The sequence below is a fragment of the Mustela nivalis genome (genome assembly GCF_964662115.1).
Source record: "Mustela nivalis genome assembly, chromosome: 1".
NCBI lineage: Eukaryota > Metazoa > Chordata > Mammalia > Carnivora > Mustelidae > Mustela > Mustela nivalis.
Window position 1 is genome coordinate 176,778,413 of NC_139020.1, and position 23,387 is coordinate 176,801,799.

General features: G+C 40.7%; 1 protein-coding gene across 3 annotated transcripts in view; it reads right to left on the bottom strand.

Annotated features, from left to right (window-relative positions):
• Positions 1-23,387, bottom strand: part of GXYLT2 (glucoside xylosyltransferase 2) — a 118,292-nt gene that overhangs the window by 86,611 nt on the left and 8,294 nt on the right. For 2 of the 3 annotated variants that reach the window (XM_082697905.1, XM_082697904.1), the window contains exon 1: positions 4,609-5,026. The exons of the other annotated variant lie outside the window; for it this stretch is intronic. In XM_082697905.1, the coding sequence (XP_082554031.1) occupies positions 4,609-4,883 (275 nt within the window). In that variant the 5' untranslated portion in view covers positions 4,884-5,026. Of the gene's footprint in view, positions 1-4,608; positions 5,027-23,387 lie in introns of those variants that run through there. 3 annotated transcript variants of the gene reach the window in all.

Below are 23,387 nucleotides of genomic sequence, written 5' to 3' on the forward strand. Positions count from 1 at the left end.
GCGATCAGACAAGGCTTGAAGGCAGGACTAAGAAACTGAGTTTTCTTACTGTGACAGGATGTTGGTCATTGGAGGCTTTCACCAGCAAAGAGCTGGTGTGTTCTAAGTAGTTTACATCACTCCAGCAGCTGTATGGGGAATGGACTGTAGAGGGCGCTAGAGTGAAGGCATGCAAACCAGATCTAGGGCTACTGCAGGGAGTCCACGTTTAAAAGGCGGTGTTTAGAAGACAAGTGGTAAGCATGGAAATGGGGATACATACATACACATGCACATACATACACACACACCTATTTTTTTTTTAAGATTTACTTATTTATTTTAGAGAAAGAGGGAGAGAGACTCTCAAGCAGATTCCTTGCTGAGCAGGGAGCCTCATGTGAGGCTTGATCAGAAGACCCTGAGATTATGACCTGAGCTGCAACCAAGTGTCGGATGCTTAACTGTGCCTCCCAGGTACCTAGGGATATATGTTGACATAGAACCAATATGACTTGCTGATCAGTAAAAGATGAAATTATGGACCAATGAACAAAAATGAATGTGAAAAGAATCAAGAATCAGAGTACATAATATCAGAGGTGGTACCTAAGTTCTGGAGAGCTTTAATATGCTCTGGGGCTACCAGCTAATTATAGGATCACTGCAGGGTTGGCATTTTGCTATATAACACCATCCCTCTTAAGGAAGACCTTTATTCAGGCTTGAACTGTCTGAGCAGACTTATCTCAGATACCAAAGGGAACTGCAGGAAATGATGTCTCTTGATGAGCGAGTAAACACGCTTCCTCTCACTGGAACAGCTGGGGAGGCTGCCAAGTGTAAACGTGTTTCTCTATTGTCTCCTCAACCCCACCTCTCCCAAATTCTGGGAGGGCAACAACTCCTTTCACCACTGTACAGTGAGTGCCTGTCCAGAATATATGTGCAATAAACATCTGTTGAATGAGGAATAAAATAGCAGAGGACCTCCAATGAGCTCAGAGGTATCCTAAGTCTCCCTTAGAAACCATATTTTAAGAAAAAACAGCAATACCCAGGCCAATGCAAAAATAAAAAGAATAAAGTTCAGGAGAGGGTTGAGATTGAGTAATCAGTAGGAGTTCTAGGATAGAGCCAATAAATGAGAAACTGATTTTGCAAGAGACAGCACAAAGGGCTAAGCAATACTCATTGTTGGAATTTTACAGCTAAACTGGATGATCTCATCACACACAGGATCATCAAATGTCAGAGCTGGAAGAGATCTTGGAAAACTTTTGGATTGATTTGCTCAGTTTACAGATGAGGAAATTAAGGTGAAATGGCTTGGGATTGGAACCCAATTTTCTGGCCTCCAGATGCCAAATTATTTTCTACACTGCACTGATTAGCAGTTATATTCAACTGTCTTTCCATACAGAGGCTCAAAGAGGGGTTTTCAGAAGCAACTTGGAGATACAGCCTATTTAAATTTACTCTCTGGTAAAATCCTTTTTAGAATTCATTTCCATGAAAACCAAATCATCTCTTCCTGATCAGCTTTTCCTCTAAACATTCAGTGAAAATAAGGCAGCCTATCATGATTCCCTTTTTGACATGGCTGCCAGGAAGCTTGGAGCTAAATTTAATACTTAACTCTCATAACAATAGTGGCTCAGTTTTTGACAAACAGTGCTTATTTCCTCCTCTCCTTTATGACTTATTTTTTAGGATGATTTCAATGGCCTTATTATATATGTTTTTTACTAAAAGTCGTCTCATATTCTCTCTGGAAGTCAGCCAGGTGTAAATCACCAATAAACCAAAATAAAGGAAGATTTCATTTCTCTTGTGCACCTTGACCGGCTACTTAGATTGTGGTGTCCATTTCCAGATCCCACCCTTGACCTAAAAGCTCAGACCTTACCTCTGGGCTTTATATTTATAGAGAGGAGAGGCCACCGCAGGACAGATTGCATACAAATGACTAGTTATAAAATTGTAGGGTCTGTCTGCTAACTAGGCAAGTCCCTGGAAACTTCTCTAAAATGAAAACAAGATGTGGAAGGAGAGGGCTATGTTTCCTGCGCTGACGTGGCAAGACTTGACTTAACAGCAGTACCCTGGGGGAGGTAAGGCAGCCCGGGCCACGGATGGTCAGCAGGTGGTGGACTGTATCCCATCCAACTCCACGCTTGCTGCTGACTACTCCCCAGGCCGAGAAATGAGATCACGTAACCTTCATCTTTTCTGGAGTCTAGCCACGTAACGAGATTAAAGCACCCGGTTTCTGAAAACACGAGGCTTTCTTTTCCCTCCCTAAAATGAAATGCCTCCTAAACCACAAAAATTTAACCCAAGCAGGGTTAGAAGAGCAATAAAGGAGTCCATGCAGAGATCTTCCCTCCCGTTCCCTCATGGTCTCGGTATCTTCTGCCACCATTTCTGTCCAGGTAATATAAAAACAAACAAACAAACAAACAAAAACCAAAAAAACAACATTAGTAAGTCTCCGGATATGTCAACTTCTCCAGAGGACACTAGACTTTGATCTTTCTGCATCTAAGCTTCAGACTTCCTGTGGCTTTTTTGTTATTCGCTCTTTCCCGAGTTTTAAAAATTTTGTTCTATATTCCTATGGTGTTGGCCATGACTTCATTGATAATATAAGAGATATGTTCAAAAGAAAAATGGCTTCAGGAGGTACTGTTGCTCATGGAATAGTCCTTCCCTAAAACATCCATTTGGATTCTGCTCATGATCTCTTCCTAGTCAGAGCCAATTTGTTCAGATAGAGACAAGAAGATGCTGCCCTATGTTCCCAACACCTTGAAGAATGAGACCATTGTAAAAATCCATGATGTTTCTTTAGAGAAATCGCAGGAAAACCACGAAAAGCAGGCAAGACTAGTTAGTGTTATGACATCAGCATAGCAGGTAAGAGTCAACCGGGCCCAGACCACCTGAATCTTTACCCTTATCCACCACAAGTGACCTATGAACCTTGGACAAATGGCTAAACCTCAGGCATTACTTAACTCTACTGTGAAATGGAACAATAATAATTAGTGCTTACTTCATAGAACAGGCTCTCAAATGCTGGTGTGTGTTGGAAACAATGGGAGGGCTTGCTAGGACACAGATTACTGACCTCACCCCCCACGGCTTCTAATTTCCTGAGGCCGGGGTGGGGCCCCAGAATCTGCATTTCTACCGAGGCCTCAGGTGACACTGTTGCCGTTAGCTCTTTCAAAGACTACACTTCAGGAACCCCCATCGTAGGGCCATGATGCAGATGACATGGTTAAGGTGTGTACAGTAAGTGTTAACAAGGATTACTTTTGTGGACTGCTGTTAGGAGGATGCCTGGCAAAAGGTTAGCTAAGTTAAATGATGTCAGTTGTCACTGTCTTAGGCGTTGTCCCTTCTACTTACAAACCCTAGGAAACTTGCAGTTCCACCGTAGGGCAACACATTGTAAGAAACCCCAGCTCCTAACAGAAATATCCTGAGTTTAAAGTATGTATACATTCGTAAGAGCTTGTAAATGTTTCTAAATACTTAAAAGTGACTCTATAGATGATCATTGGTTCTTTCTCCCTCTCAAACTTGTCAGTACCCATCTGTACATTTATGATGAGGCAGAAGAGAACCAAAAGCTGACACAGCTACTTCTTGAGGTTTTGTGTCTTTTCTCTTAGTTACAGTAAAAGTGCCAAAACAGATTTAGTCATTAGGGCCAAAAGGAATTCTTCAACTCATTTCAAGTAATGAAGGAGCCCAGCACAGCAGAGACAGCAAGGGCAGTTACAAACATCACCAGTTTCCAAAGGGCAGAGGAAACAGACCCGCGGCAAGAAAAGGGGATTGTTAAAAAGCTCTCCACAACAAAGGAACTGAACGCAAATCCCTAACCTGGGGGCGGTCCAGCAACCCTAAGGACAAAGATAAAACGCTCCGATGTAAAGCTGTGGCGGGTTAAGCTCCGCGCAGAGAAAGAGAATATCAAACACCATGTCAAAGGTTAAGATGTTTCTGCCCCGTAAGACGCTTCGACCGTACTTGAGTCTGAAACAACGTGAAATAGGGAAACCGTCACTCTCCCGTGCCACGCATCGCTTCTTCCAGGAAGAAAACTTCTTTTTTTAAATAAACCTAGGTCGACTGCCCCTTCTGTTCTAAGCACAGTGCGATTCAAGGTTCCAGGAGAGGCGGCTAGTGTTTAGTAAACATCTAACTTTTCCAACTCAATCACATCTAAGTTTTTGGTAAAAATTCTCCTGTGAAACATGAGAATTAGATAAAGCATTCTTGAATCGTGATGGCTTTGGAAAAATTAAACAAAGGGCTCATGTTTGCAAGAACGCAAACACACGTCTTGCTCTGTTTTTAAAAAAAAATGTAATATATAAACCACCCTCCTTGGCACTTCTCTTTCAAAAATGTACGTGATTATCAGCACTGCGCTGTCAACAGGACTCCACAAAGGTGGTTCTTCAGCTCTGGCGGGGCAAAAAATACTCCCGGGCGGCCCGCGGGAGAGCCTGGAGTCTGTCCCTCCAGCCCAAAGCCTCCCCTGGACTTGACACGGGCGGAGGGAGCGAGACACGGGTCCCCAGCAGGGATTCTGGGGCTGCCACGACTCACCTCGCCAACTTCTCCAGGCTCGCGGCGCCCCGGCGGCCGGCTCGGGGGCGCGGACGCGGGGGCCGGCGCCGCCGAGCGCGCGGGCGGGCCCCCAGGAGGGCGCCCGGGCCCGGGAGGCGCTCGGAGGCCGGCGCGGGGTGGCGCTGCGGGGCGGACGCGGGGCGCGCGGGGGGCGCGGGGGGCTCGGCGCGGCCGGCGCGCAGGGACAGCAGCGCGAGCAGCAGCGCTGCCAGCGCGAGCAGGAGCAGCGCCGCCGCCTTGCTGCGGAGCTTCATGGTGCGGCGCGGCGGCGGCGGCGGCGGCCCCGGGGCGGCGCGGCCCCTCTGCGCATCGCGGCTAGCCGGGCGGCGGCGGGGCGAGCGCAGTAGTGCGAACGGCCGCCTTCTCCGCCCGCCCGCCGGGGACTGGGGTCCCGGCAGTCGGCGGGCGGGCGGGCGATGGAGGAGGAGAAGAAGGAGGAGGGGGCGGGAGGGGAGGAGGCGCAAGCCCGGCCCGAGGAGGAGCAGCCCGCGCCTACCGTACTGTGTGGAGTAGCCGCCCGTCCGCCCACCCGCCAGCCACCCGGAGACTGGCGCGTAGGCTTTAGGGAGCTCAGCTTCAAATCCTCTTCCTCATTCATGCATTCATCCTTCCACCCACCTGTTCATCCATCCATTCATTCCCTCCCATACCATTCCATTTTCTTGGTTACTTCTTCATTCAGTCACTCATTCACGTACTCTCCCATTCCACCCCTCTCTTCATCTCATTTTTCTATGCACTGTCCCCATGATTTATTTTTATCCATCTTTCCACACACCCGTGCATCCATCTAGACATCCAAGCAGGAAAGAGCATCTCTGTTCTGTTTTCCCAATGCAGGCCCTGACACTTGGTGGATATATTGTGGACAAAATCACGCCAGATCTATGTAGGCTAAAGAAGTTATAGAATAAATTTCAAAGTCTGGGTTTCAAATGTGACTCGGTCCCCTACTGGCTTAGTGATCCTGAGCAAGTTGCACAATTTGAGCCTTCATGTCCTTACATGCAAAATGGGAATGATGATACTGCTCTCCAGAGGCATTTTTGTGGGCATTAAATTAAAAAATGCATTCAAAGAAACTAGCACAGTGCCTGGCTCACAATAGGTGTCCAATAAAAGCTCTGTGATAATCAGTACAATAAAACGCAGCATATCACAAATACATAAATGCAAATGTTGTTTCTTTTTTCTTTCTGATGTGGATTTGACACAGTAACAACACCCAGTGTAGGAATAGAGTCTTCTGAGACCCTAGCAGCTACAATCACCAGATCAAGGTTCTAAATTTTCAAAGTATTCTTTCAGGGCATCTCTAGTCACAAATCTGAAGCATTAGGACACATGCTGTTATTATTCACTATGAACCGACAGCCAGCATTTTATTAACTTGCTTTTTGGCATGGCCACAGCACAAAGACGACCAGATATAACAATGACTCTGAGTTTCTACCAGATTTCATGCTGACATATAAATCATCTAAAATTCAGTTATATTCCAAATCATTCTTATATTAACTTTACATTTTAATTATTTGGGAACCTATTGTATTTAAAATTCTAGAAATGAGAATGTTTAATATCCTGGAACCTCTTGCCAAGCAGGCACATAGAAACAACAGGGTGCAAGGTCGAAGTGTGGGCTGAGATGTTGCAGTCGAGCGAGCACCAATAGTCCATTGGTTCTCAACAACGACAAGGTGTCATCCCAGTAGAAGGCATCTGGAATTGTGAGAAGGATGTTTTGGGTTGTCACAATGACCGGTGGGTTCTACTGACATGCACTAACCCTCTAACAATCCTCAGGACATTCTAGCATGACAAGAATTGTCCTGGGCCAAGTGCCAACACGGGGGTCCCGTTGAGAAGCACTGAGCTATGCTAAGGCTTGGGGCTTAGGCTTTCAGATTTAGCAAAGGCCACAATTGTGTTGCTTTGTGGCCCAGTGAAATAGAAATTTCCAAACTCTCTCTGGCCACCTCTCCTCTTCCTCAGGAGGATGCATGCAACAAAGGTAAAATAAGGCAAAGTAACACTGAAGTAGTTCCTGAGGGTTTTAACCTCAAACACCCAAATGGAACTTGGGACAGTTAGGCTTGACCAAACAGAGGACTTCGTTTTCTTAAACTCCACTGACTTACCTCCTTCCCCTGAGTCCAAACCCAAGTTTTGGATTTCACTGCTCTGATTGGTGGAAAAGTACAACTTCCTTTTTTTTTTTTTTTTAAGATTTTATTTATTTATTTGACAGAGAGATCACAAGTAGGCAGAGAGGCAGGCAGAGAGAGAGGAAGGGAAGCAGGCCCCCTGCTGAGCAGAGAGCCTGATGTGGGGCTCGATCCCAGGCTCGATCTCATGACCTGAGCCGAAGGCAGCAGCTTAACCCACTGAGCAACCCAGGCGCCCCGAAAAGTACAACTTCTGACATCATGGAAAACGGGTTCCAGATATTATATCTATGCATCACCCAATTCCTCACTTGGATGTTTAATACCCCAAATGCTTATTTATTTGCTCCCTTCACCCCGGAAATAATTTTCTCGTCTTGGAGTTCTGGCTCTAGACACTCACTTGCTCAAGCCAGAAATTAGGTGGGAATCATCCTTGACGTCCCTATTTCCCTCACCTCCTACATTAGTTAATCTGTTTTCCATTTTTATCTGTTGTGTACAACAAACAATTCCAAAATTCGGTGGCATAAGATAATGCACATACAATCTCATCATTTATGTGGGTCATGAATCCAGAACAGCTTAGCTGGGTCCTCTGCTTCCCAGGCTTTCATAGGGCTCCCATGAATTGTTGTTTCAGTGCAGTGATCTCATCTGAAGACTCAACTGGGGAGGGATCCTCTTGCAATCTCACTTACATGGCTGCTGGAAGAATGCAGTTTCTTTCAGGTCACCTTGCTGCCTGTTGGTCAGAGGATACCCAGTTCCTTGCCAGGTGGCCTTCTCTATCAGCATAAGACTATAAGAAGAGTCAGAGAGGACACAGCAATATGGAGTCAGTCTTTTACAACCTAATTTCAGAAGTGATGTTCTGTCAGTTTATCTTGTTCTTCTTCTTAGAAGCAAGTCATTATATCTTATTCATATTCAAGAGGAGAGGATTATATACGGGCTGGAATACCAGGAGTCCAGGATTATTGGCAGCCATTTTAGAAGGCTATCTTATTCATCTCCTATATCCGAAGAATTAGCAAATTCTGTCAAAGCTGCTTCCCAAAAGTGATTGGCATCTGTCCAGTTCTCTCCTTCTGAATTGCCAGTCATGATTGCTTGACAAGGCCAAACCTTGCTAAATTCTTAAGAGCCTCATTCCTATTGTATTCCCTATAACTTGTGCCAACCTCACCACCCACCACCCACCCCCATTATATGATGTGACTGTTCTACAGCTTACATACAATAGTAATTACCTTCTAGTTAATCTCCTTATTTCTTCCCAGGCCTTCTTCCAATTTTTAAAGCAGGATAACTTAAAACAAAACATAAATTGAATCTTATTTCTCCCCTGCTTAAAATTCTTCAGTGAGTCATCATGGTTTTTGTTAGTGTGGTTGTTGTTGTTGTTGTGGTGGTGGTGGTGGTGGTGGTTGTTTAGGAGACTCCACACCCAGCATGGAGCCCAATGTGGGGCCCAAGCTCAAGACCTGAGCTGAGGTCAAAAGTTGGAGGCTTGGGGCGCCTGTGTGGCTCAGTGGGTTAAGCCTCTGCCTTCAGCTCGGGTCATGATCCCAGGGTCCTGGGATCAAGTCCCACATCGGGCTCTCTGCTCGGCAGGGAGCCTGCTTCTTCCTCTCTTTCTTTTAGCCTGCCTCTCTGTCTGTCAAATAAATAAATATTAAAAAAAAAAAAAGTTGGAGTCTTAACTGACTGAGCCACCCAAGTGCTCCTTTTCCATGGTTCTTTAAGTAAGTCTGAGCCCCTTACCATACGTAGTATCTTCATTCATCCTGGGGCTTGTTCCAGCCCTACTGGCTTTCCATCAGGGCCTCTACCATTGCTGGGTCTTACTTGCTTCTGTGTCTTTGCATTTGTGTTTCCTTTTGCTGATTCTAGGTTATGGAGATACTTCAAGATTTTAGAGAACAAATTTACCAATCTAGAATTTTGTAACCCCATAAATTGTCTTTCATAGGCGAAGGGGAGGGGCACCTGGGTGGCTCAGTTATTAAGTGTCTGCCTTTGGCTCAGGTCATGATCCTAGGGTCCTGGGATCAAACCCCACGTAGGGCTCCCTACTCAGTGGGAAGCCTCCTTCTCCCTCTCCTACTTCCTCTGTTGTGTTTCCTCTCTCACTATATCTCTCTTTCTCTGTCAAATAAACACAATCTTTTTCAAAAAAAAAGATTTTATTTATTTATTTGACAGAGAGAGACAGCGAGAGAGGGAACACAAGCAGAGGGAGTGGGAGAGGGAGAAGCAGGCTTCCTGCTGACCAGTTTTCCTGACACAGGGCTCTATCCCAGGACTCCGGGATCATGACTGAGCAGAAGGCAGACACTTAACGACTAAGCCACCCAGGTGCCCCAATAAATAAAATCATTTTAAAAAAAGAAAAAAAAAAAAAAAAGAAATAGACCTTCTCAGAAAAGCAAAAGTTGGGAGAATTTGTTGCCAGTAGATCTGCCCTACAAGAAATGTTAAAAGAATTTCTTTAGGGAGAAAGAAAATGATACAAGTAAGAAAAAAATCAGATCTACGTAAGAAAGGAGGAGCATCAGAGAAAGTATAAGGTAAAATAAACACTTCTCTTATTCTTAACTGACCTAAAAAAAACAGTTTTTTGTTTAAAATAATAGCAATAGGGGCACCTGGGGTGCTCAGTTATTAAATCTCTGCCTTCTGCTCAGGTCATGATCCTAGGGTCCTTGGATGGAGGCCTACACTGGGCTCCCTCCTCAGTGGGAAGCCTGCTTTTGGGATCGAGCCCTGCATCAGGCTCTCTGCTCGGTGGGGAGCCTGCTTCCCTTCCTCTCTCTCTGCCTGCCTCTCTGCCTCCTTGTGATCTCTGTCTGTCAAATAAATAAATAAAATTTTTTAAAAAAATAGAAAAAGGCAACAAATCAAAATCAGTAATGGAATAAATTTTAATCCAACTATATCAATAACTGTTCTATCAATTGTTTAAATACACCAAATAAGAGATTTTCAGTGTGAATCTAAAAATAAGACCCAACTATATGTCATATGTAAGAAACCCACTTTAAGTATAAAGACATATACAGATTAAAAGTAGAAGAAAGGGAAAGCAAAGGGGGTAAAGAAAGTTATACCATACTAACGTTAATCAAAAGAGAGCTGTGGTAGCTACTTTAATTTCCAAAGGAGCAGACTTCAGAAGAAGAAAATTATCAGGGGTAAAGTAAGGAATTACATATTGATAAAGAGGTCAATTTTCCAAGAAGACATAACAATCCTTACAGTGTATGCATCTAACAAAAGAATGTCAAAATACATTAGGCAAAAACTTACAGCACTGCCACAAGAAATAAGTGAATTAATTGTTATAATTGGAGACTTTATTGGCATTCTATCAGAAATGGAGAGCTTCATCAAACAAAGATATCATTAAAAACATAGCACTTTTGTTCTACCAAATATAAATGACATCCACAGACTACTTCATCCAACAAAAACAGAATACATGTTATTCTCAAACTCACATGGATCATTCACCAAGATAGATCACAGTCTGAGCTATAAAACACACCTCCACAAAATTAAAAGAATCTAAATTATTCAATGCCTGTTCTCAGAGCACAGCTAAAATCAATAATAAAATATAGGTGAAAAATTCTAAAATACTTAGAAATTAAACAATACACTTTTACAAAGCACTTGGGTGAAAGAAGAAACCATGAGAAAATGTTGAAAACATTTGAACTAAATGAAAGTAGAAATTCAACTTATCAAAATTTGTGGGATTCAGGGAAATCAGTGCTTAGAGACAAATTTATGCCATTTAGTGCATATATTAGAAAAGAGGTAGGTTTAAAACCTATCAATTAACTTATAAAATAGAAAACATTAGGCCCAGATAGGTTCATGGGTGAACACTAACAAACACTGAAGGAATAAATTACACCAGTTGTCTAAAAATTCTTTCAGAAAACAGAAACAGGAGGAATGTTTCCTTATTCTATGAGGTTAGCATTACCCTAATACCAGACTCAGACAAAGACATACAAGAGAACAACAATCTAGTATCTCTCATGAACATAGACACATATATATATAAATCCTGAAAATATTAGCAAATCAAATCCAACTATGTATAGGAAAATTCATACACTATGAAAAGTGAGAGTTATTCTAGGTGTACATGGCTGGTTCAACATTCAAAAATTAACCAGTGTAATCCAGCACATCAACAGGATGTAAAAGAAAACTTACATGAGCTTATTGAGAGATGTAGAAAAAGCACTTGACAAAATCCAACACCCATTCATGAGAAAAACTCTCAGAAAACTAGAAATAAAGGGAACTTCTTCGGCTTGATAAAGAACATCAACAGTCATTATAGGTAACATCATACTTAATGAAGAGAAGTTTTCCTACTAAGATCAGTAACAAGGCAAAGATGTTCCCTCTTAACATTACTTGCAACATCATACTGGAAGTCCTAGCTATTTTAATAAAACAAGGAAAGGAAATACAGGTATACAGATTTGGAAGGAAGAAATGAAACTGATTTGTTTTCTATGTAGAAAATTCAAAAGAATGGAAAAAAACCTTCTGGAACTAAAAAGCAATTAGAGCAAGGTTGCAAGATACAAGGTTAATCTACAAAAGTCAATCATTTTCCTATATGCCAGCATTGAACAACTGGAATTTGAAATCTAGAAACACAATACTGTTCATAATAGAACCCCACAAACTGAAATAGTTGAGAATATATAAGAATAAATCTGACAAAATATGTGCAAGATCTGTATAAGGAAAACTACAGAATTAGATGAAAAGAGAACTAAAAATATCGAGAGATTCCATGTTCACGTCTAGGAACACTCAGTATCGTCAAGGTGTCAGTTCTTCCCAATTTTATTTATAAATTAAATGCAATCCCAATCAGAATATCAGCGAGTTATTTTGCGGATATTGGCAAACTGATTCTATAGTTTATATGGAGTGGCAAAAGGTTCAGAATAGCCGGTATAACTTTGAAGGAAAAGAACAGAATTGGAACAAAGAGTGATGCTACCTGGCTTCGAGACTTACTCTAAAGCTATGATAATCAAGACATTGTGGGGTTGGTAAAAGAATAGACAACAGATCAGTGGAATAGCACAGAGATTCCAGAAATAGACCTTGATAAGTTTAGTCAGCTGATATTTGTCAAGGGAGAAAAGGCAATACAATGGAGCAAAAATAATCTCTTCAACAAACAGTGCTGAAATAATGGGACATCCACAGGCAAAAACAAAAACAAACAAACAAACAAAAAAACAAAAAAACTCCCCCAAAACAATACCTAAACCCTACAACCTTCACAAAAGCTAACTCAAAATGGTTCATAGACCCCCATATAATGAAACTCCTAGAAGATAATGTAGGAGAAAACCTAGATGACCTTGCATATGGCAATGACTTTTTGGAAATAAAACCAAAGGCACAATCTGTGAAAGAAATAATTGATAAGCTGGACTTCATTGTTATAATGAAAAACTTAAGCTCTGTGAAAAACAATCTCAAGAGAATTAGAAGACAAGCTATAGACTGGAAGAAAATACTTGGAATAGGCAAACTATATCGTGGACTCTTACCCCAAATATACAAAGAACATTTAACACTCAACAATAAAAAAAAAAAAAAAAACAATCCTATTAAAAAATGTGCCAAAGACCTTAACAGACACCTCACCAAAGATGGCAAGTAAACATATGAGAAGTTAACTGTAAGAAGATACTTCACAACAAATGTAATCAGGGTAATGCAAATTAAAACAATGAGAGAGTACTGCAAATATATATGTATAGATGTTTGCTGGAGCAAAGAGAAGTGTGCAAACTGACATATATAACATGGCAGCCAATAAAAAATTCAGCAAGGGGAGGAAGTTTGGGGTTATGTCTGTATCTGTTGGAAGGATTTTAGCTACACAGAAGAGAATATCTGACTAACCATGGCTTAAACTATGGCTTTTCAAATTCCCTGCTTAGCAGAGACCCTGATGTGGGGCTCGATCCCAGGACCCTGAGATCATGACTGGAGCTGAAGGCAGAGGTTTAACCCACGGAGCTACCCAGGCACCCCAAGAGATTCTGTTTTTCTAATAAGTTCTTAGATGTTGCTTTTGCTGCTGGTGGTAGTACAATACTCTGAGTAGCAAGGATTGAATAATAAAGATAAATTTATCTTATATTTTAAGAAGCCCAGAACAGATGGACAAAAGTGGAAGGAAATCTTTTAACTTTATACCTACTGTGGACATTCTTACGTTTGTCTTTGGTGAGCACACAAATTTGTGTGTGTTGAGTATATACCTAAGAGGGACATTTACTACGTCACGAAGTAGATAAAAGTTCAGCTTTAGTGGGTGCCATCCAACAGTTTTACCATGTGCTGGTGTCAACCTACACATCCACCAGCAGAGAATGGGAATCCTGGTTGCTAACATATCATCTCCAACTGTCAGTGCTATTGGTCTTTTTCTTTGAACCATTCTAGTGGACTTGTAGTGGTGTTTCATTGTGGGTATAATTTTCCTTTCCCTTAGGACTAATGAAAGCCAGCATTTTCCCATGTATTCATTAGCCAATTAGACATCTTATTTTATGAGGCATCTGCTCAAGTCCTTCAATCATTTTTTATCAAGTTGTCTTTTATTGATTTGTAGGATTATCCAGAATATGCATAAAGAACCCTTACAAATAAAAATAGTTTCATTTTAAAATTTAAAACTTAGTTTTACTTGGAGTTTATTCTGATTAAGGTACAAGCACAACTTTATTTTTTTTTGGATCAGTTGTCTCAACACCAATACTACACAGGCCATCTTTCCCATATCAATTGAAGACAGTACCTTTGTCACGTACTAAATTTCCTTGTGTATTCTGGAATATTTCTGGGCTTTCTATTCAGTTTGTCTGTCTTCCATGGGAGAATACACTTTTAACTACTAGCAGTATAATGTGTTTAAATATCTACTATAGGGCTCTATTGTTTTAGAGCTTTTCAGGCTATTCTTATTTATTTTCCATATGAACTCAGAACTGTCTGTCTCATTTCAAAATTAAAAAAAAATTACTGGCATTGAAATAAATTTGTGAGTTAACTGAAGAAGAATTAACATCTTCCTCATGCTGCTTTTCCAATCTAACATAATTACAATCTCTTATTTGTTCATATCTTATTTGGTATCCTTCAGTGATACATAAATTTTTGATATGCACAGCTGAACTGGTGGGAAAGTAAAGACAATCTCTGAGGCTACAAAACTATAAGAAAGTAAGAGAATAGAGTGGTTATTCAGCATTACAGTCAAACTTTTCTTTGGCTAGGAAATAAAGCTTAGAGCCAAAGCAAGGTGTGAGGTCAGAACAGGAACACTGAAATAAAACCTGGTCCTCTCATTGGATCTAGAAGGTATTCTATTAAACAAAATAAGTCAGACTGAAAAAGAGAAATATCATATGGTTTCACTTACATACAGAACCTAAAATACAAAACAAATGAGCAAACAGACAAATAAGAAACACACAAACAAAAAACAAATATAGACTCATTAAAAACAGAGAATAAACTAGTGGTTGCCAGAGGGGAGAGGGTGAGGAAGATGGGTGAAATAGGTGAAAGTGATTGGGAGATAAAAAATTCCAGTTACAAAACAAATAAGTGATGGAGATGAAAGAACAGAATACGAAATATAGTTGATAATATTGTAATAACTTTGTATGGTGACAGATGGTAACTATACTTATTGTAGTGAGCATTACATGATGTAAAGAATTGTCAAATCACTCTTACACACTTGAAACTAATATAATATTGTGTGTCAATTATACTACAATTAAAAAGTAAAATAAAAAAATAGAATACCATAAAAATGAACCAGATCCTGAGTGGCACTCTGAACAGAAACCTAGAAAACAACCTACCTCACAAAAGATAGGAGAGATGTTGCCTGTGTGGACAGTGGTCCCCAGAGGATGGAAAGGATCTGATTGAGAATTCCTAATGGCCCATTTTCACATAGGCCTCTGTGGGGCAATCAATCAATCAATCAATCGAAATTTAAAAAGAAAAGAAAAAAGAAAAAAATACAAGGAGAAATTTTAGGTTAAAATGATCCCAAATTGGTAGAACTTTGGGGTTCTGAAAGCAAAAGCAAATTTTGATTGACATAATATAATTAATTAAATCTTAGGTGTGGTGGTTGAAGAGTGAGTCCTTAAAATTTATGCCCTCTTGTAACCTCAGAATGTGACTTCCTTGGAAATAGGATCTTTGTGGATATGATTAAGGATCCCAAGATGAATCACCTTGAATGCAGAGTGGGCCCTCAATCCAATGACTGGTATCCTTATCCTTGGGAGAAGAAACAACACCGGGAAACACACACAGGTAAAAGAAGAAGCCATGTGAATATGGAGGCAGAGACTGAAGTCACACTGCCACAGCTAAGAGATGCCATGAACCACAAGAAACTGGAAGAGGCTGGGAAAGATTCTCCCCTGAGCTTCAGCGAAAGCATCGCCCTGCGGACATTTTGATTTCAGACTCCTGACATCCTGAACCCTGAGAGAATAAATTTCTGTTGTGTAATCTGCCCAGTTTGTGGTAATTTGCTGTGGCTGCCCTAAGAAACTAACACACTAGCTTTCAAGAAATTCACACAGATAAAATTCCAAGGAACTGGGCGCCTGGGTGGCTCAGTGGGTTAAAGCCTCTGCCCTCTGCCTTCAGCTCAGGTCATGATCCCAGGGTCCTGGAATTGAGCCCCTGGCATCAGCATCGGGCTCTCTGCTCAGCAAGGATCCTGCTTCCCCTTCTCTCTCTGCCTGCCTCTCTGCCTACTTGTGATCTGTCTGTCAAATAAATAAATAAAATCTTAAAAAAAAAATTCCTAGGAATTTGATTTCATCATTCCAAACTATAAAACACACACAAGAATAAACCATGGTAGGAAAAAAAAAAAGGGTACAAGGAACTACCAAAAGGGATAGGGCAGATTTGAAAATAAAAAAAGCATAACTTCTAATAATACAAAATATGTAATTATTCAAATTAGAAACTCAACTTAAAAGTTAAATAGCATATAAAATCTAGCAGAAGAGAAAACTCAAGAAAAAATACAAAAGGAAGCTAGAGCTAAGGAAGTTACTGAAAATGTAGCACAAAGAGATAAAGAAACGTAATAAATCAAGAGGTTAAAAGAAAAAGGGATAAAACGAGAGGATTTAATATACTTTTTTTGGTTATAGGATTTCAATTATATTTTACTATATTTACTTTTCTTTCAAAATTTTATTTAACTTCAAGTTTGTTAACATATAGTGTAGTATTAGTTTCAGGGGTAGAATATAGTGAATCATCACTTGCATATAGCTCCCAGTGTTCATTATAAGTGCCCTCCTTAATGCCCATCCCCCAAATGCCCCATCTCCATTTTCTCCCCTCCAGCAACCGTGTTCATTCCCTGTAGTTAAGAGTCTCTTATGGCTTGTCTCCCTCTCTTTTTTTTAATCTTATTTTATTTTTCCTTCCCTTCCCCTATGTTCATCTGTTTTGTTTCTTAAATTTTACTTATGGGAGGCACCTGGGTGGCACAGTTGGTTAACATCTGACTCTTGGTAATAATCTAGGGGCCACGCCCTGGGATTAAACCCTCTGTCTGGCTCTGCACTTCGTGTGGAATCCGCTTGGGTTTTTCTCTCCCTCTGTGCCTTCTCTGACCTGTGCATGCTTTTTCTCTAAAATCAATCAATCGGTCTTAAAAAACAAAAAAACAAAACAAAAAAAAAACTTCTAGGGGTGCCTGGGCAGCTCAGTTGATTAAGCATCTGCCTTTGGCTCAGGTCATGATCTCAGGATCCTGAGACTGACCCCCTCTTTGGGCTCTCTGCTAGCTGGGATTCTGCTTCTCCCTCTCCCTTTGTTTTCCTCTTCCTCTGCTCCTCCGCCACTGCTTGCTCATGCTCTTTCTCTCTGTCAAATAAATAAATAATATCTTTAAAAAAAAAAAAGATTTGACTTACTTATTTGACAGAGAGCGAGACAGCACATGAGGGAACACAAGCAGGAGGAGAGGGAAAGGGAGAAACACACCTCCCACGGAGCAGGGAGCTGGATGTGGGTCTCCATCCCAAGACCCTGGGATCATGACTCGAGCCAAAGGCAGATACTTAATGACTGTGCCACCCCGGTGCCCCTAAATAAAATCTTTTAAAAAATAAAATAAAAATAAAAAATTCCACATATAAGTAAAATCATATGGTATTTGTCTTTCTCTGACTGACTTATTTTGCTCAGCATAATACACTGAACTTCTAGCCACATCATTGCAAGTGGCAAGATTTCATTCTTTTTTTTTTTTTAAGATTTTATTTATTTATTTGACAGACAGAGATTACAAGTTGGCAGAGAGGCAGTCAGAGAGAGAAGGAAGCAGGCTCCCTGCTGAGCAGAGAGCCTGATGTGGGGCTCAATCCCAGGACCCTGGGATCATGACCTGAGCCGAAGGCAGAGGCTTTAACCCACTGAGCCATCCAGGCGCCCCTGGATTTCATTCTTTTTGACCTCTGAATAATATTCCATTGCACATATACACCACATCTTCTTTATCTATTCATCCATCGATGGATGTCTGGGCTCTTCCCATAGTTTGTTGACTGTGGACATTGCTGCTTTAAACATTGGGGTGCACATGCCCCTTCGAATCACTATTTTTGTATATTGGATAAATTCCCAGTAGTGCAACTGCTAGATGGTAGGGTAGCTCTAGTTTCAATTTTTGAGGAACCTCCACACTGTTTTCCAGATTGCCTGCATCAGTTTTCATTCCCACCAACACTGTAAGAGGGTTCCTCTTTCTCTGCACCCTTGCCAACATCTGTTGTTTCCTGAGTTGTTAATTTTAGCCATTCTGACCCATGTGAGCTGGTATCTTATCATGGTTTTGATTTGTATTTCCCTGATGATGAATGATGAGCATTTTTTCATGTGTTAGGCATTTGTATGTTTTCTGTAAAGAAATGTCTGTTCATGTCCTTTGTCCATTTTTTAACTGGATTTTTTTTTTAAAGATTTTATTTATTTATTTGACAGAGAGAAATCACAAGTAGATGGAGAGGCAGGCAGAGAGAGAGAGGAAAGCAGGCTCTCTGCTGAGCAGAGAGCCCGATGCGGGACTTGATCCCAGGACTCTGAGATCATGACCTGAGCCGAAGGCAGCGGCTTAACCCACTGAGCTACCCAGGCGCCCCTTAACTGGATTTTTAATTTTGGGGGGTGTTGAGTTTGATAAGTTATGTGCAGATTTTGGATACTAGTCCTTTATCTGATACATCATTTGCAATATCTTCTCCCATTCCTTTGGCTGCCTTTTAGTTTTGTTGATTGTTTCCTTTGGTATTTAATATACATCTTTGGAGGGGGAGGGGTGGAGAATGAGGGAAAGAGAATCTTAAGCAGGCTCCATGTTCAGTGCAGAGCCAGGAAGTGGGGCTCAATCTCACAACCCTAAGATCATGACCTGAGCAGAAACCAAGAGTCCGATGCTCAACTGACAGAGTCACCCAGGTGCCCCATGGTTTAATATACTTCCAATTAGACTTCCAAGAAGGAAAAAATAGGGCTAGAGGATGCAATATTAAAAATGATAATGGCTGAGAATTTCAAAGAGCTGTAAAAAAGTACAAATCCTTACACTGAAAAAGAACGAGTTGCAAGTAGGATAAATGAAAAGAAATGCAGGCCTAGATATATGCCAACAAATATACAGAACATAAAGGAAAAAGAGGAAAACTTCAATTCACAAAGAAAAATCTGTGTACATGCAAGGAAATAAAAATGAGATTTCTCGGGGTGCCTGGGTGTCTCAGTGGGTTGAGCCTCTGCCTTCGGCTCAGGTCATGATCTCGGGGTCCTGGGATCAAGCCCCGCATCGGGCTCTCTGCTCGGCAAGGAGCCTGCTCCCCCCACCCCGTCTGCTTCTCTGCCTACTTGTGATCTCTGTGTGTCAAATAAATAAATAAAATCTTTAAAAAAAATGAGATTTCTCATCAGCCACAACATAGATGAAATGCAATGGAATAATATTGTCAATGTGCTGAAGAAAGACTAGACTTCTGTAGCTTGAGAAATTGTCATCCAACTTAGAGGGTATAAAGGTAAGAAATACTAAAAGCATTCAATTGGTTGGGAAATTTGGTAATGGACTGAGGCTGGAAGAATTTTGAGACACATGATTCTAGATTTCTTCAAAGAGACTGTTGGTAGAAATATAGATGTTAAAGATGCTGTTGGTAACGGTTCACAAGGAAGTGAGGAGCATGGTAGAGAAGGTATATATTACCTTAGAGAAGACTTAAATCATCATAAACATAATTCTGATAGAAATAAAAATGCTAAAGAAGCTGCTGGTGAGGGAGATGAGATACATGTTATGGAAAACTAGAGGAAAAAAGATCCTTGGTATATAGTGTTAGAAGCTTAGGTGAACTGTATCCTATAGTTATGTGCAAAGCAGAATTTGTACAGGATGAACTTAGATACTTAGCAGAGAGTGTCGGAGTTACAAACTGGCTTATTCTTACAGTATTTAGTAAAATCTGAGAGGTAAGAAATAAATTTAAGGAAGAACTATTTTTTAAAAAGGTGGAAGGGAACCAGGACTTGATGATTTGAAAAATTCTCAGTCTATCCACAAGGTAAAAGATGTAAAAATTTAGAGGATTCGCTGTAAGGAAACTATGGTCTGGAGAGAAAATCACGGATGTGTCTGGACAACTTGTTGCCAGGATCTGGAAAGGATCATAAATTTGGAGTATTCAATTCCAGAGAGGGCTCTTTGAAGAGATTAGATATATGACGTATGGATCTCCTTAGTTATCTCAGCATAGGCCAAGACTGGAAATGATATTGTCCAGTTAAGACCCATGGGAGAGCCTTTGGTTTAATAGAGTGAATCCTCAGGCCACACAAGAGATCAACAAAGTTTTTGACAATGGCAGTAGAAACACTGCCAGCGTGGGCAGAAAGGAACAGATGGGACTAAATGAAGGAAGGCTGTTGGACCCCAAAAATTCTACAGACAGTAAACAGGCTGATAAAAAAAAAAAAAAAACTCAACTGCAAACACATGGTCTTATTTAAGAAAAAGAAAAGGATAACTCAGAGTGCACAACTATCGGCCCAGAAGGCAGAGCCGATAGCCACACAGGGCTGTTCTTGGGCACTGCAAGCAGCTAATGGAGTTTGCCTAGTTGGATTTCAAAATTGCTTGGGACCAATGATGCCTTTCTTTTCTTCTTTTTAAAAAAAATTTAAAGACATTTTTCCTCTTTTGAAACGTGAATGTTCATAATTGTTGTCCTATGCTCATCCTACCATTGTATTTTGGGAATAGATAACTTGCTTTCTAGTTGTATACATTCCTAAATAGAGAGACATTTTGCTGGAGGCTGAATCATACCCAGATTCTCACCCATACCTTATTTAGATTTTAAGATTTGGAACTTCTGAGCTGATAATATTTAGATGAGATTTTGGACTTGAGTTGTAATGAGTTCAGAATTTGATGGGTGTTGGGATGGAATGGATATACTTTACATGTGGAACGGTAGTGGATCCTTGAGGTCCACATGCTCTAGTCCTTGGAACATGTCACCGTTGCCTTACATAGTAAGATGAACTTGCAGACATGATTAAGATTCAGATCTTGAAATGGGGAGATTATTCTGAATTATCTAGGTGGACCCTAAATGTAATCACAGAAGTCCTTACTAGAGAAAGGCAAAAAGATCTAAGGAGGAAGTTGGATTTCTAATGATGAAGCAAGAGATTAGAGTGACTCAGGAAAGGGGTCATAAGCTGGGGAATTTAGCCAATCTCAAGACACTAGAGAAGTCAAGGAAACCTGAACCTCCAGAAGGGACCAGCTCTTCTGACATTTTGGCCTTTTTCCGCTGAAACAAATTTTAGACTCCTGGCTTCCAAAACTGTGAGTAAATTTCTGTTGTTTTAAGCCAATAACTCTGTGGTAATTTGTTATAGCAGCAAAATGAATTTAATCCAGAGGGTAAAATATAGCACATGAAGTCTAAAAGTGTACTGCCCGGAGACTCTCAGTGCATGAATAATAAACATATATTTTGAGAAGAAGGAAACTGAATTCAAGAAGAAGGAATGGGATGCAAGAAGCAGTAGTGAGTTAAGAAATAGGTGAAATATATGGACAAGTCTTAAAAAAAACAGTACTTTGGGGGGCACCTGGGTGGCTCAGTGGGTTAAAGCCTCTGCCTTAGGCTCAGGTCATGATCCCAGGATCCTGAGATCGAACCCCCCCCCCCCCATCGGGCTCTCTGCTCAGCAGGGAGCCTGCTTCCCTTCCTCTCTGCCTACTTGTAATCCGTCAAATAAATAAAATCTTTTAAAAAAATCATAAAACAAAAACAAAAACAGTACTTTGAAGGAGTTTTATAATCTGGGTGTGACTAACATTTGTAAATAAAAACATGAAAGATCAAGGCAGACAGTTCAGAGGCAAGTTAAAATGTTAAGATCCTTGCTCTTGAGTTGTAATGAGAAGTTCTATCTTCTTTAAAAAGAAGATAGAAATATTGTTTATATTTTTCCTAATACAACCTAAAGTAGAACATTGACCCCTTTAATTTATCCCAAAGAGACTGGGAAAAACTCTGAAGTTACCAGGTTTACTGATTGGCAAACCACAGCTGGAGAGAGAAATTAAGTTCTGGTATAGAAAGTCAAAGTGACTTTTTTTTTTTTTGCACACCTGAATCTTGTGCTTTGAAAATTCATACCTAATATAGATCATAATAGTGCTACTTAGGGACATTATGGTTTCAAGACCATCTACTTTTTAGAATACCTTGACTCACAGTGCATGTTCACCTCATCACTGGAACAGGGAAGGAGGTTCAGAGCTCTGGTCTAAATGGAAGGTGGGCCAGGAGGTAGATGGAGAGAGAGGGAGGGAAAGACAGGACCGTGATTTTATTACAAATAGCTCACCGAAAGCTTCAACCCAGGAATTCTCTGGATGAACCCAGGTGATTTCTCTATTAAAATGTAGAAATTGTTTCAAAATTTCCAGGCCATAGACATTAACAAAATTGAACTTCCCAGGACACTATGAAACAAGATGATGTTCACAAAAGACTAACCCTGCTGTGAGGTACCTGGGTGGCTCAGTGGTTTAAGCACTGGGAGGAGGGAGCCCGATGCAGGTCTAGATCCCACGCCCCTGGGATCATGACCTGAGCTGAACTGAGCTACCCAGGTGCCCCCAAAAGAAAATAATTTTATAAAAAAATGTAGGATTTAGTATTATAAAGAAAAAAATCATGTACATGTTTAACAAAAAAGTGTGGAATATTAATAGTGTGAGTGTATCTGAATGATGAATTTATTTTCATTTTCATGTTTTCCTGTCTTATTTTAATAAGCAATCCCCTCAAAACCCCCAAAACTCCTATAAGTGGTATCTCTATAGTAAGCAATCCTCGCTTCTTTTAAAACTTAATAGAAGCAACCTTATTCATCATAGCCAAAGAGAGGAAACAACTCAAATGTCATCTAACTGGTAAATGGATAAACAAAATACATCCACACAGTGGGATACTGTTTATCAGTAAAAGGGAATGAGGACTGATGCATGTTATTGCATGGAGGAACCTCAAAGACAGGCCACGCAAAAAAACAGGCCATGAAAGGCCACTTATTGCCTGGTCCCATTTATCTGAAATGTACACAAAAGGCAAATCTTGTAAGACAAAGTAAATTATTTGTTTGCAACTCCCAGTGTGAACAAGGATTAACTGTGGAGGTGCAGAGAGATTTTACTGGGACCATGAAAATATTCCACCACTGGACAATGGTGAGGGCTGCAAAACTCTATGTTAAAAAGGACTTTAGGGCACACCTAAAATGGAGCAGATTTTATGAAATGTAAACTACGTCCCTATGAAGTTGTTTAAAAAAAAAAGCAACAACAAAAAACCTTGAGAAGAATTTGGTGAGAGCTCAGAGACGGAAAGGTGTTGAGTCTGTCCAGTTCGTTTCTTACGTGAAGGAAGGAAATGAGGTAAGAATGTTAGACGTTTTACAACTACAAATTAAAGCAGCTGGCTTTAAACGCTACCCTGGCTCTCAGGATCTATTAGGATGGATATCCTGTGGTATATCTGATGCCAGGGGAGAAAGCTTATCTAGATTTAGCCGCAAAGCAGGGCTCCCATTTCCCTAACCAACTGTGGGTTCCTGGAGGAAAGAGCCCACACCCTAGCCTTGGTATTAACTCCTGTGCCAACCAGCTACATGACCTCCCGGAATCTCTTCTTTCTCTAGGTTTAAGTTTCCTGATTTGTAAGAAAGAAAAAAAAAAAAAAACAAAAGAATTGGGTTGTACTAGATAGTTTTCGTAGTCCTGTTCGGCTGGGAAGTTATTTTCCTTGGCAATCAGCACACTCACCAATCGGCCCTAGACTCCTTTCCAAGCCCACTGCTTAGTGCTTCAATTCTTGCAGCCTTCACATCAGATACCGTGAATTTATCTGCACTTTTGCT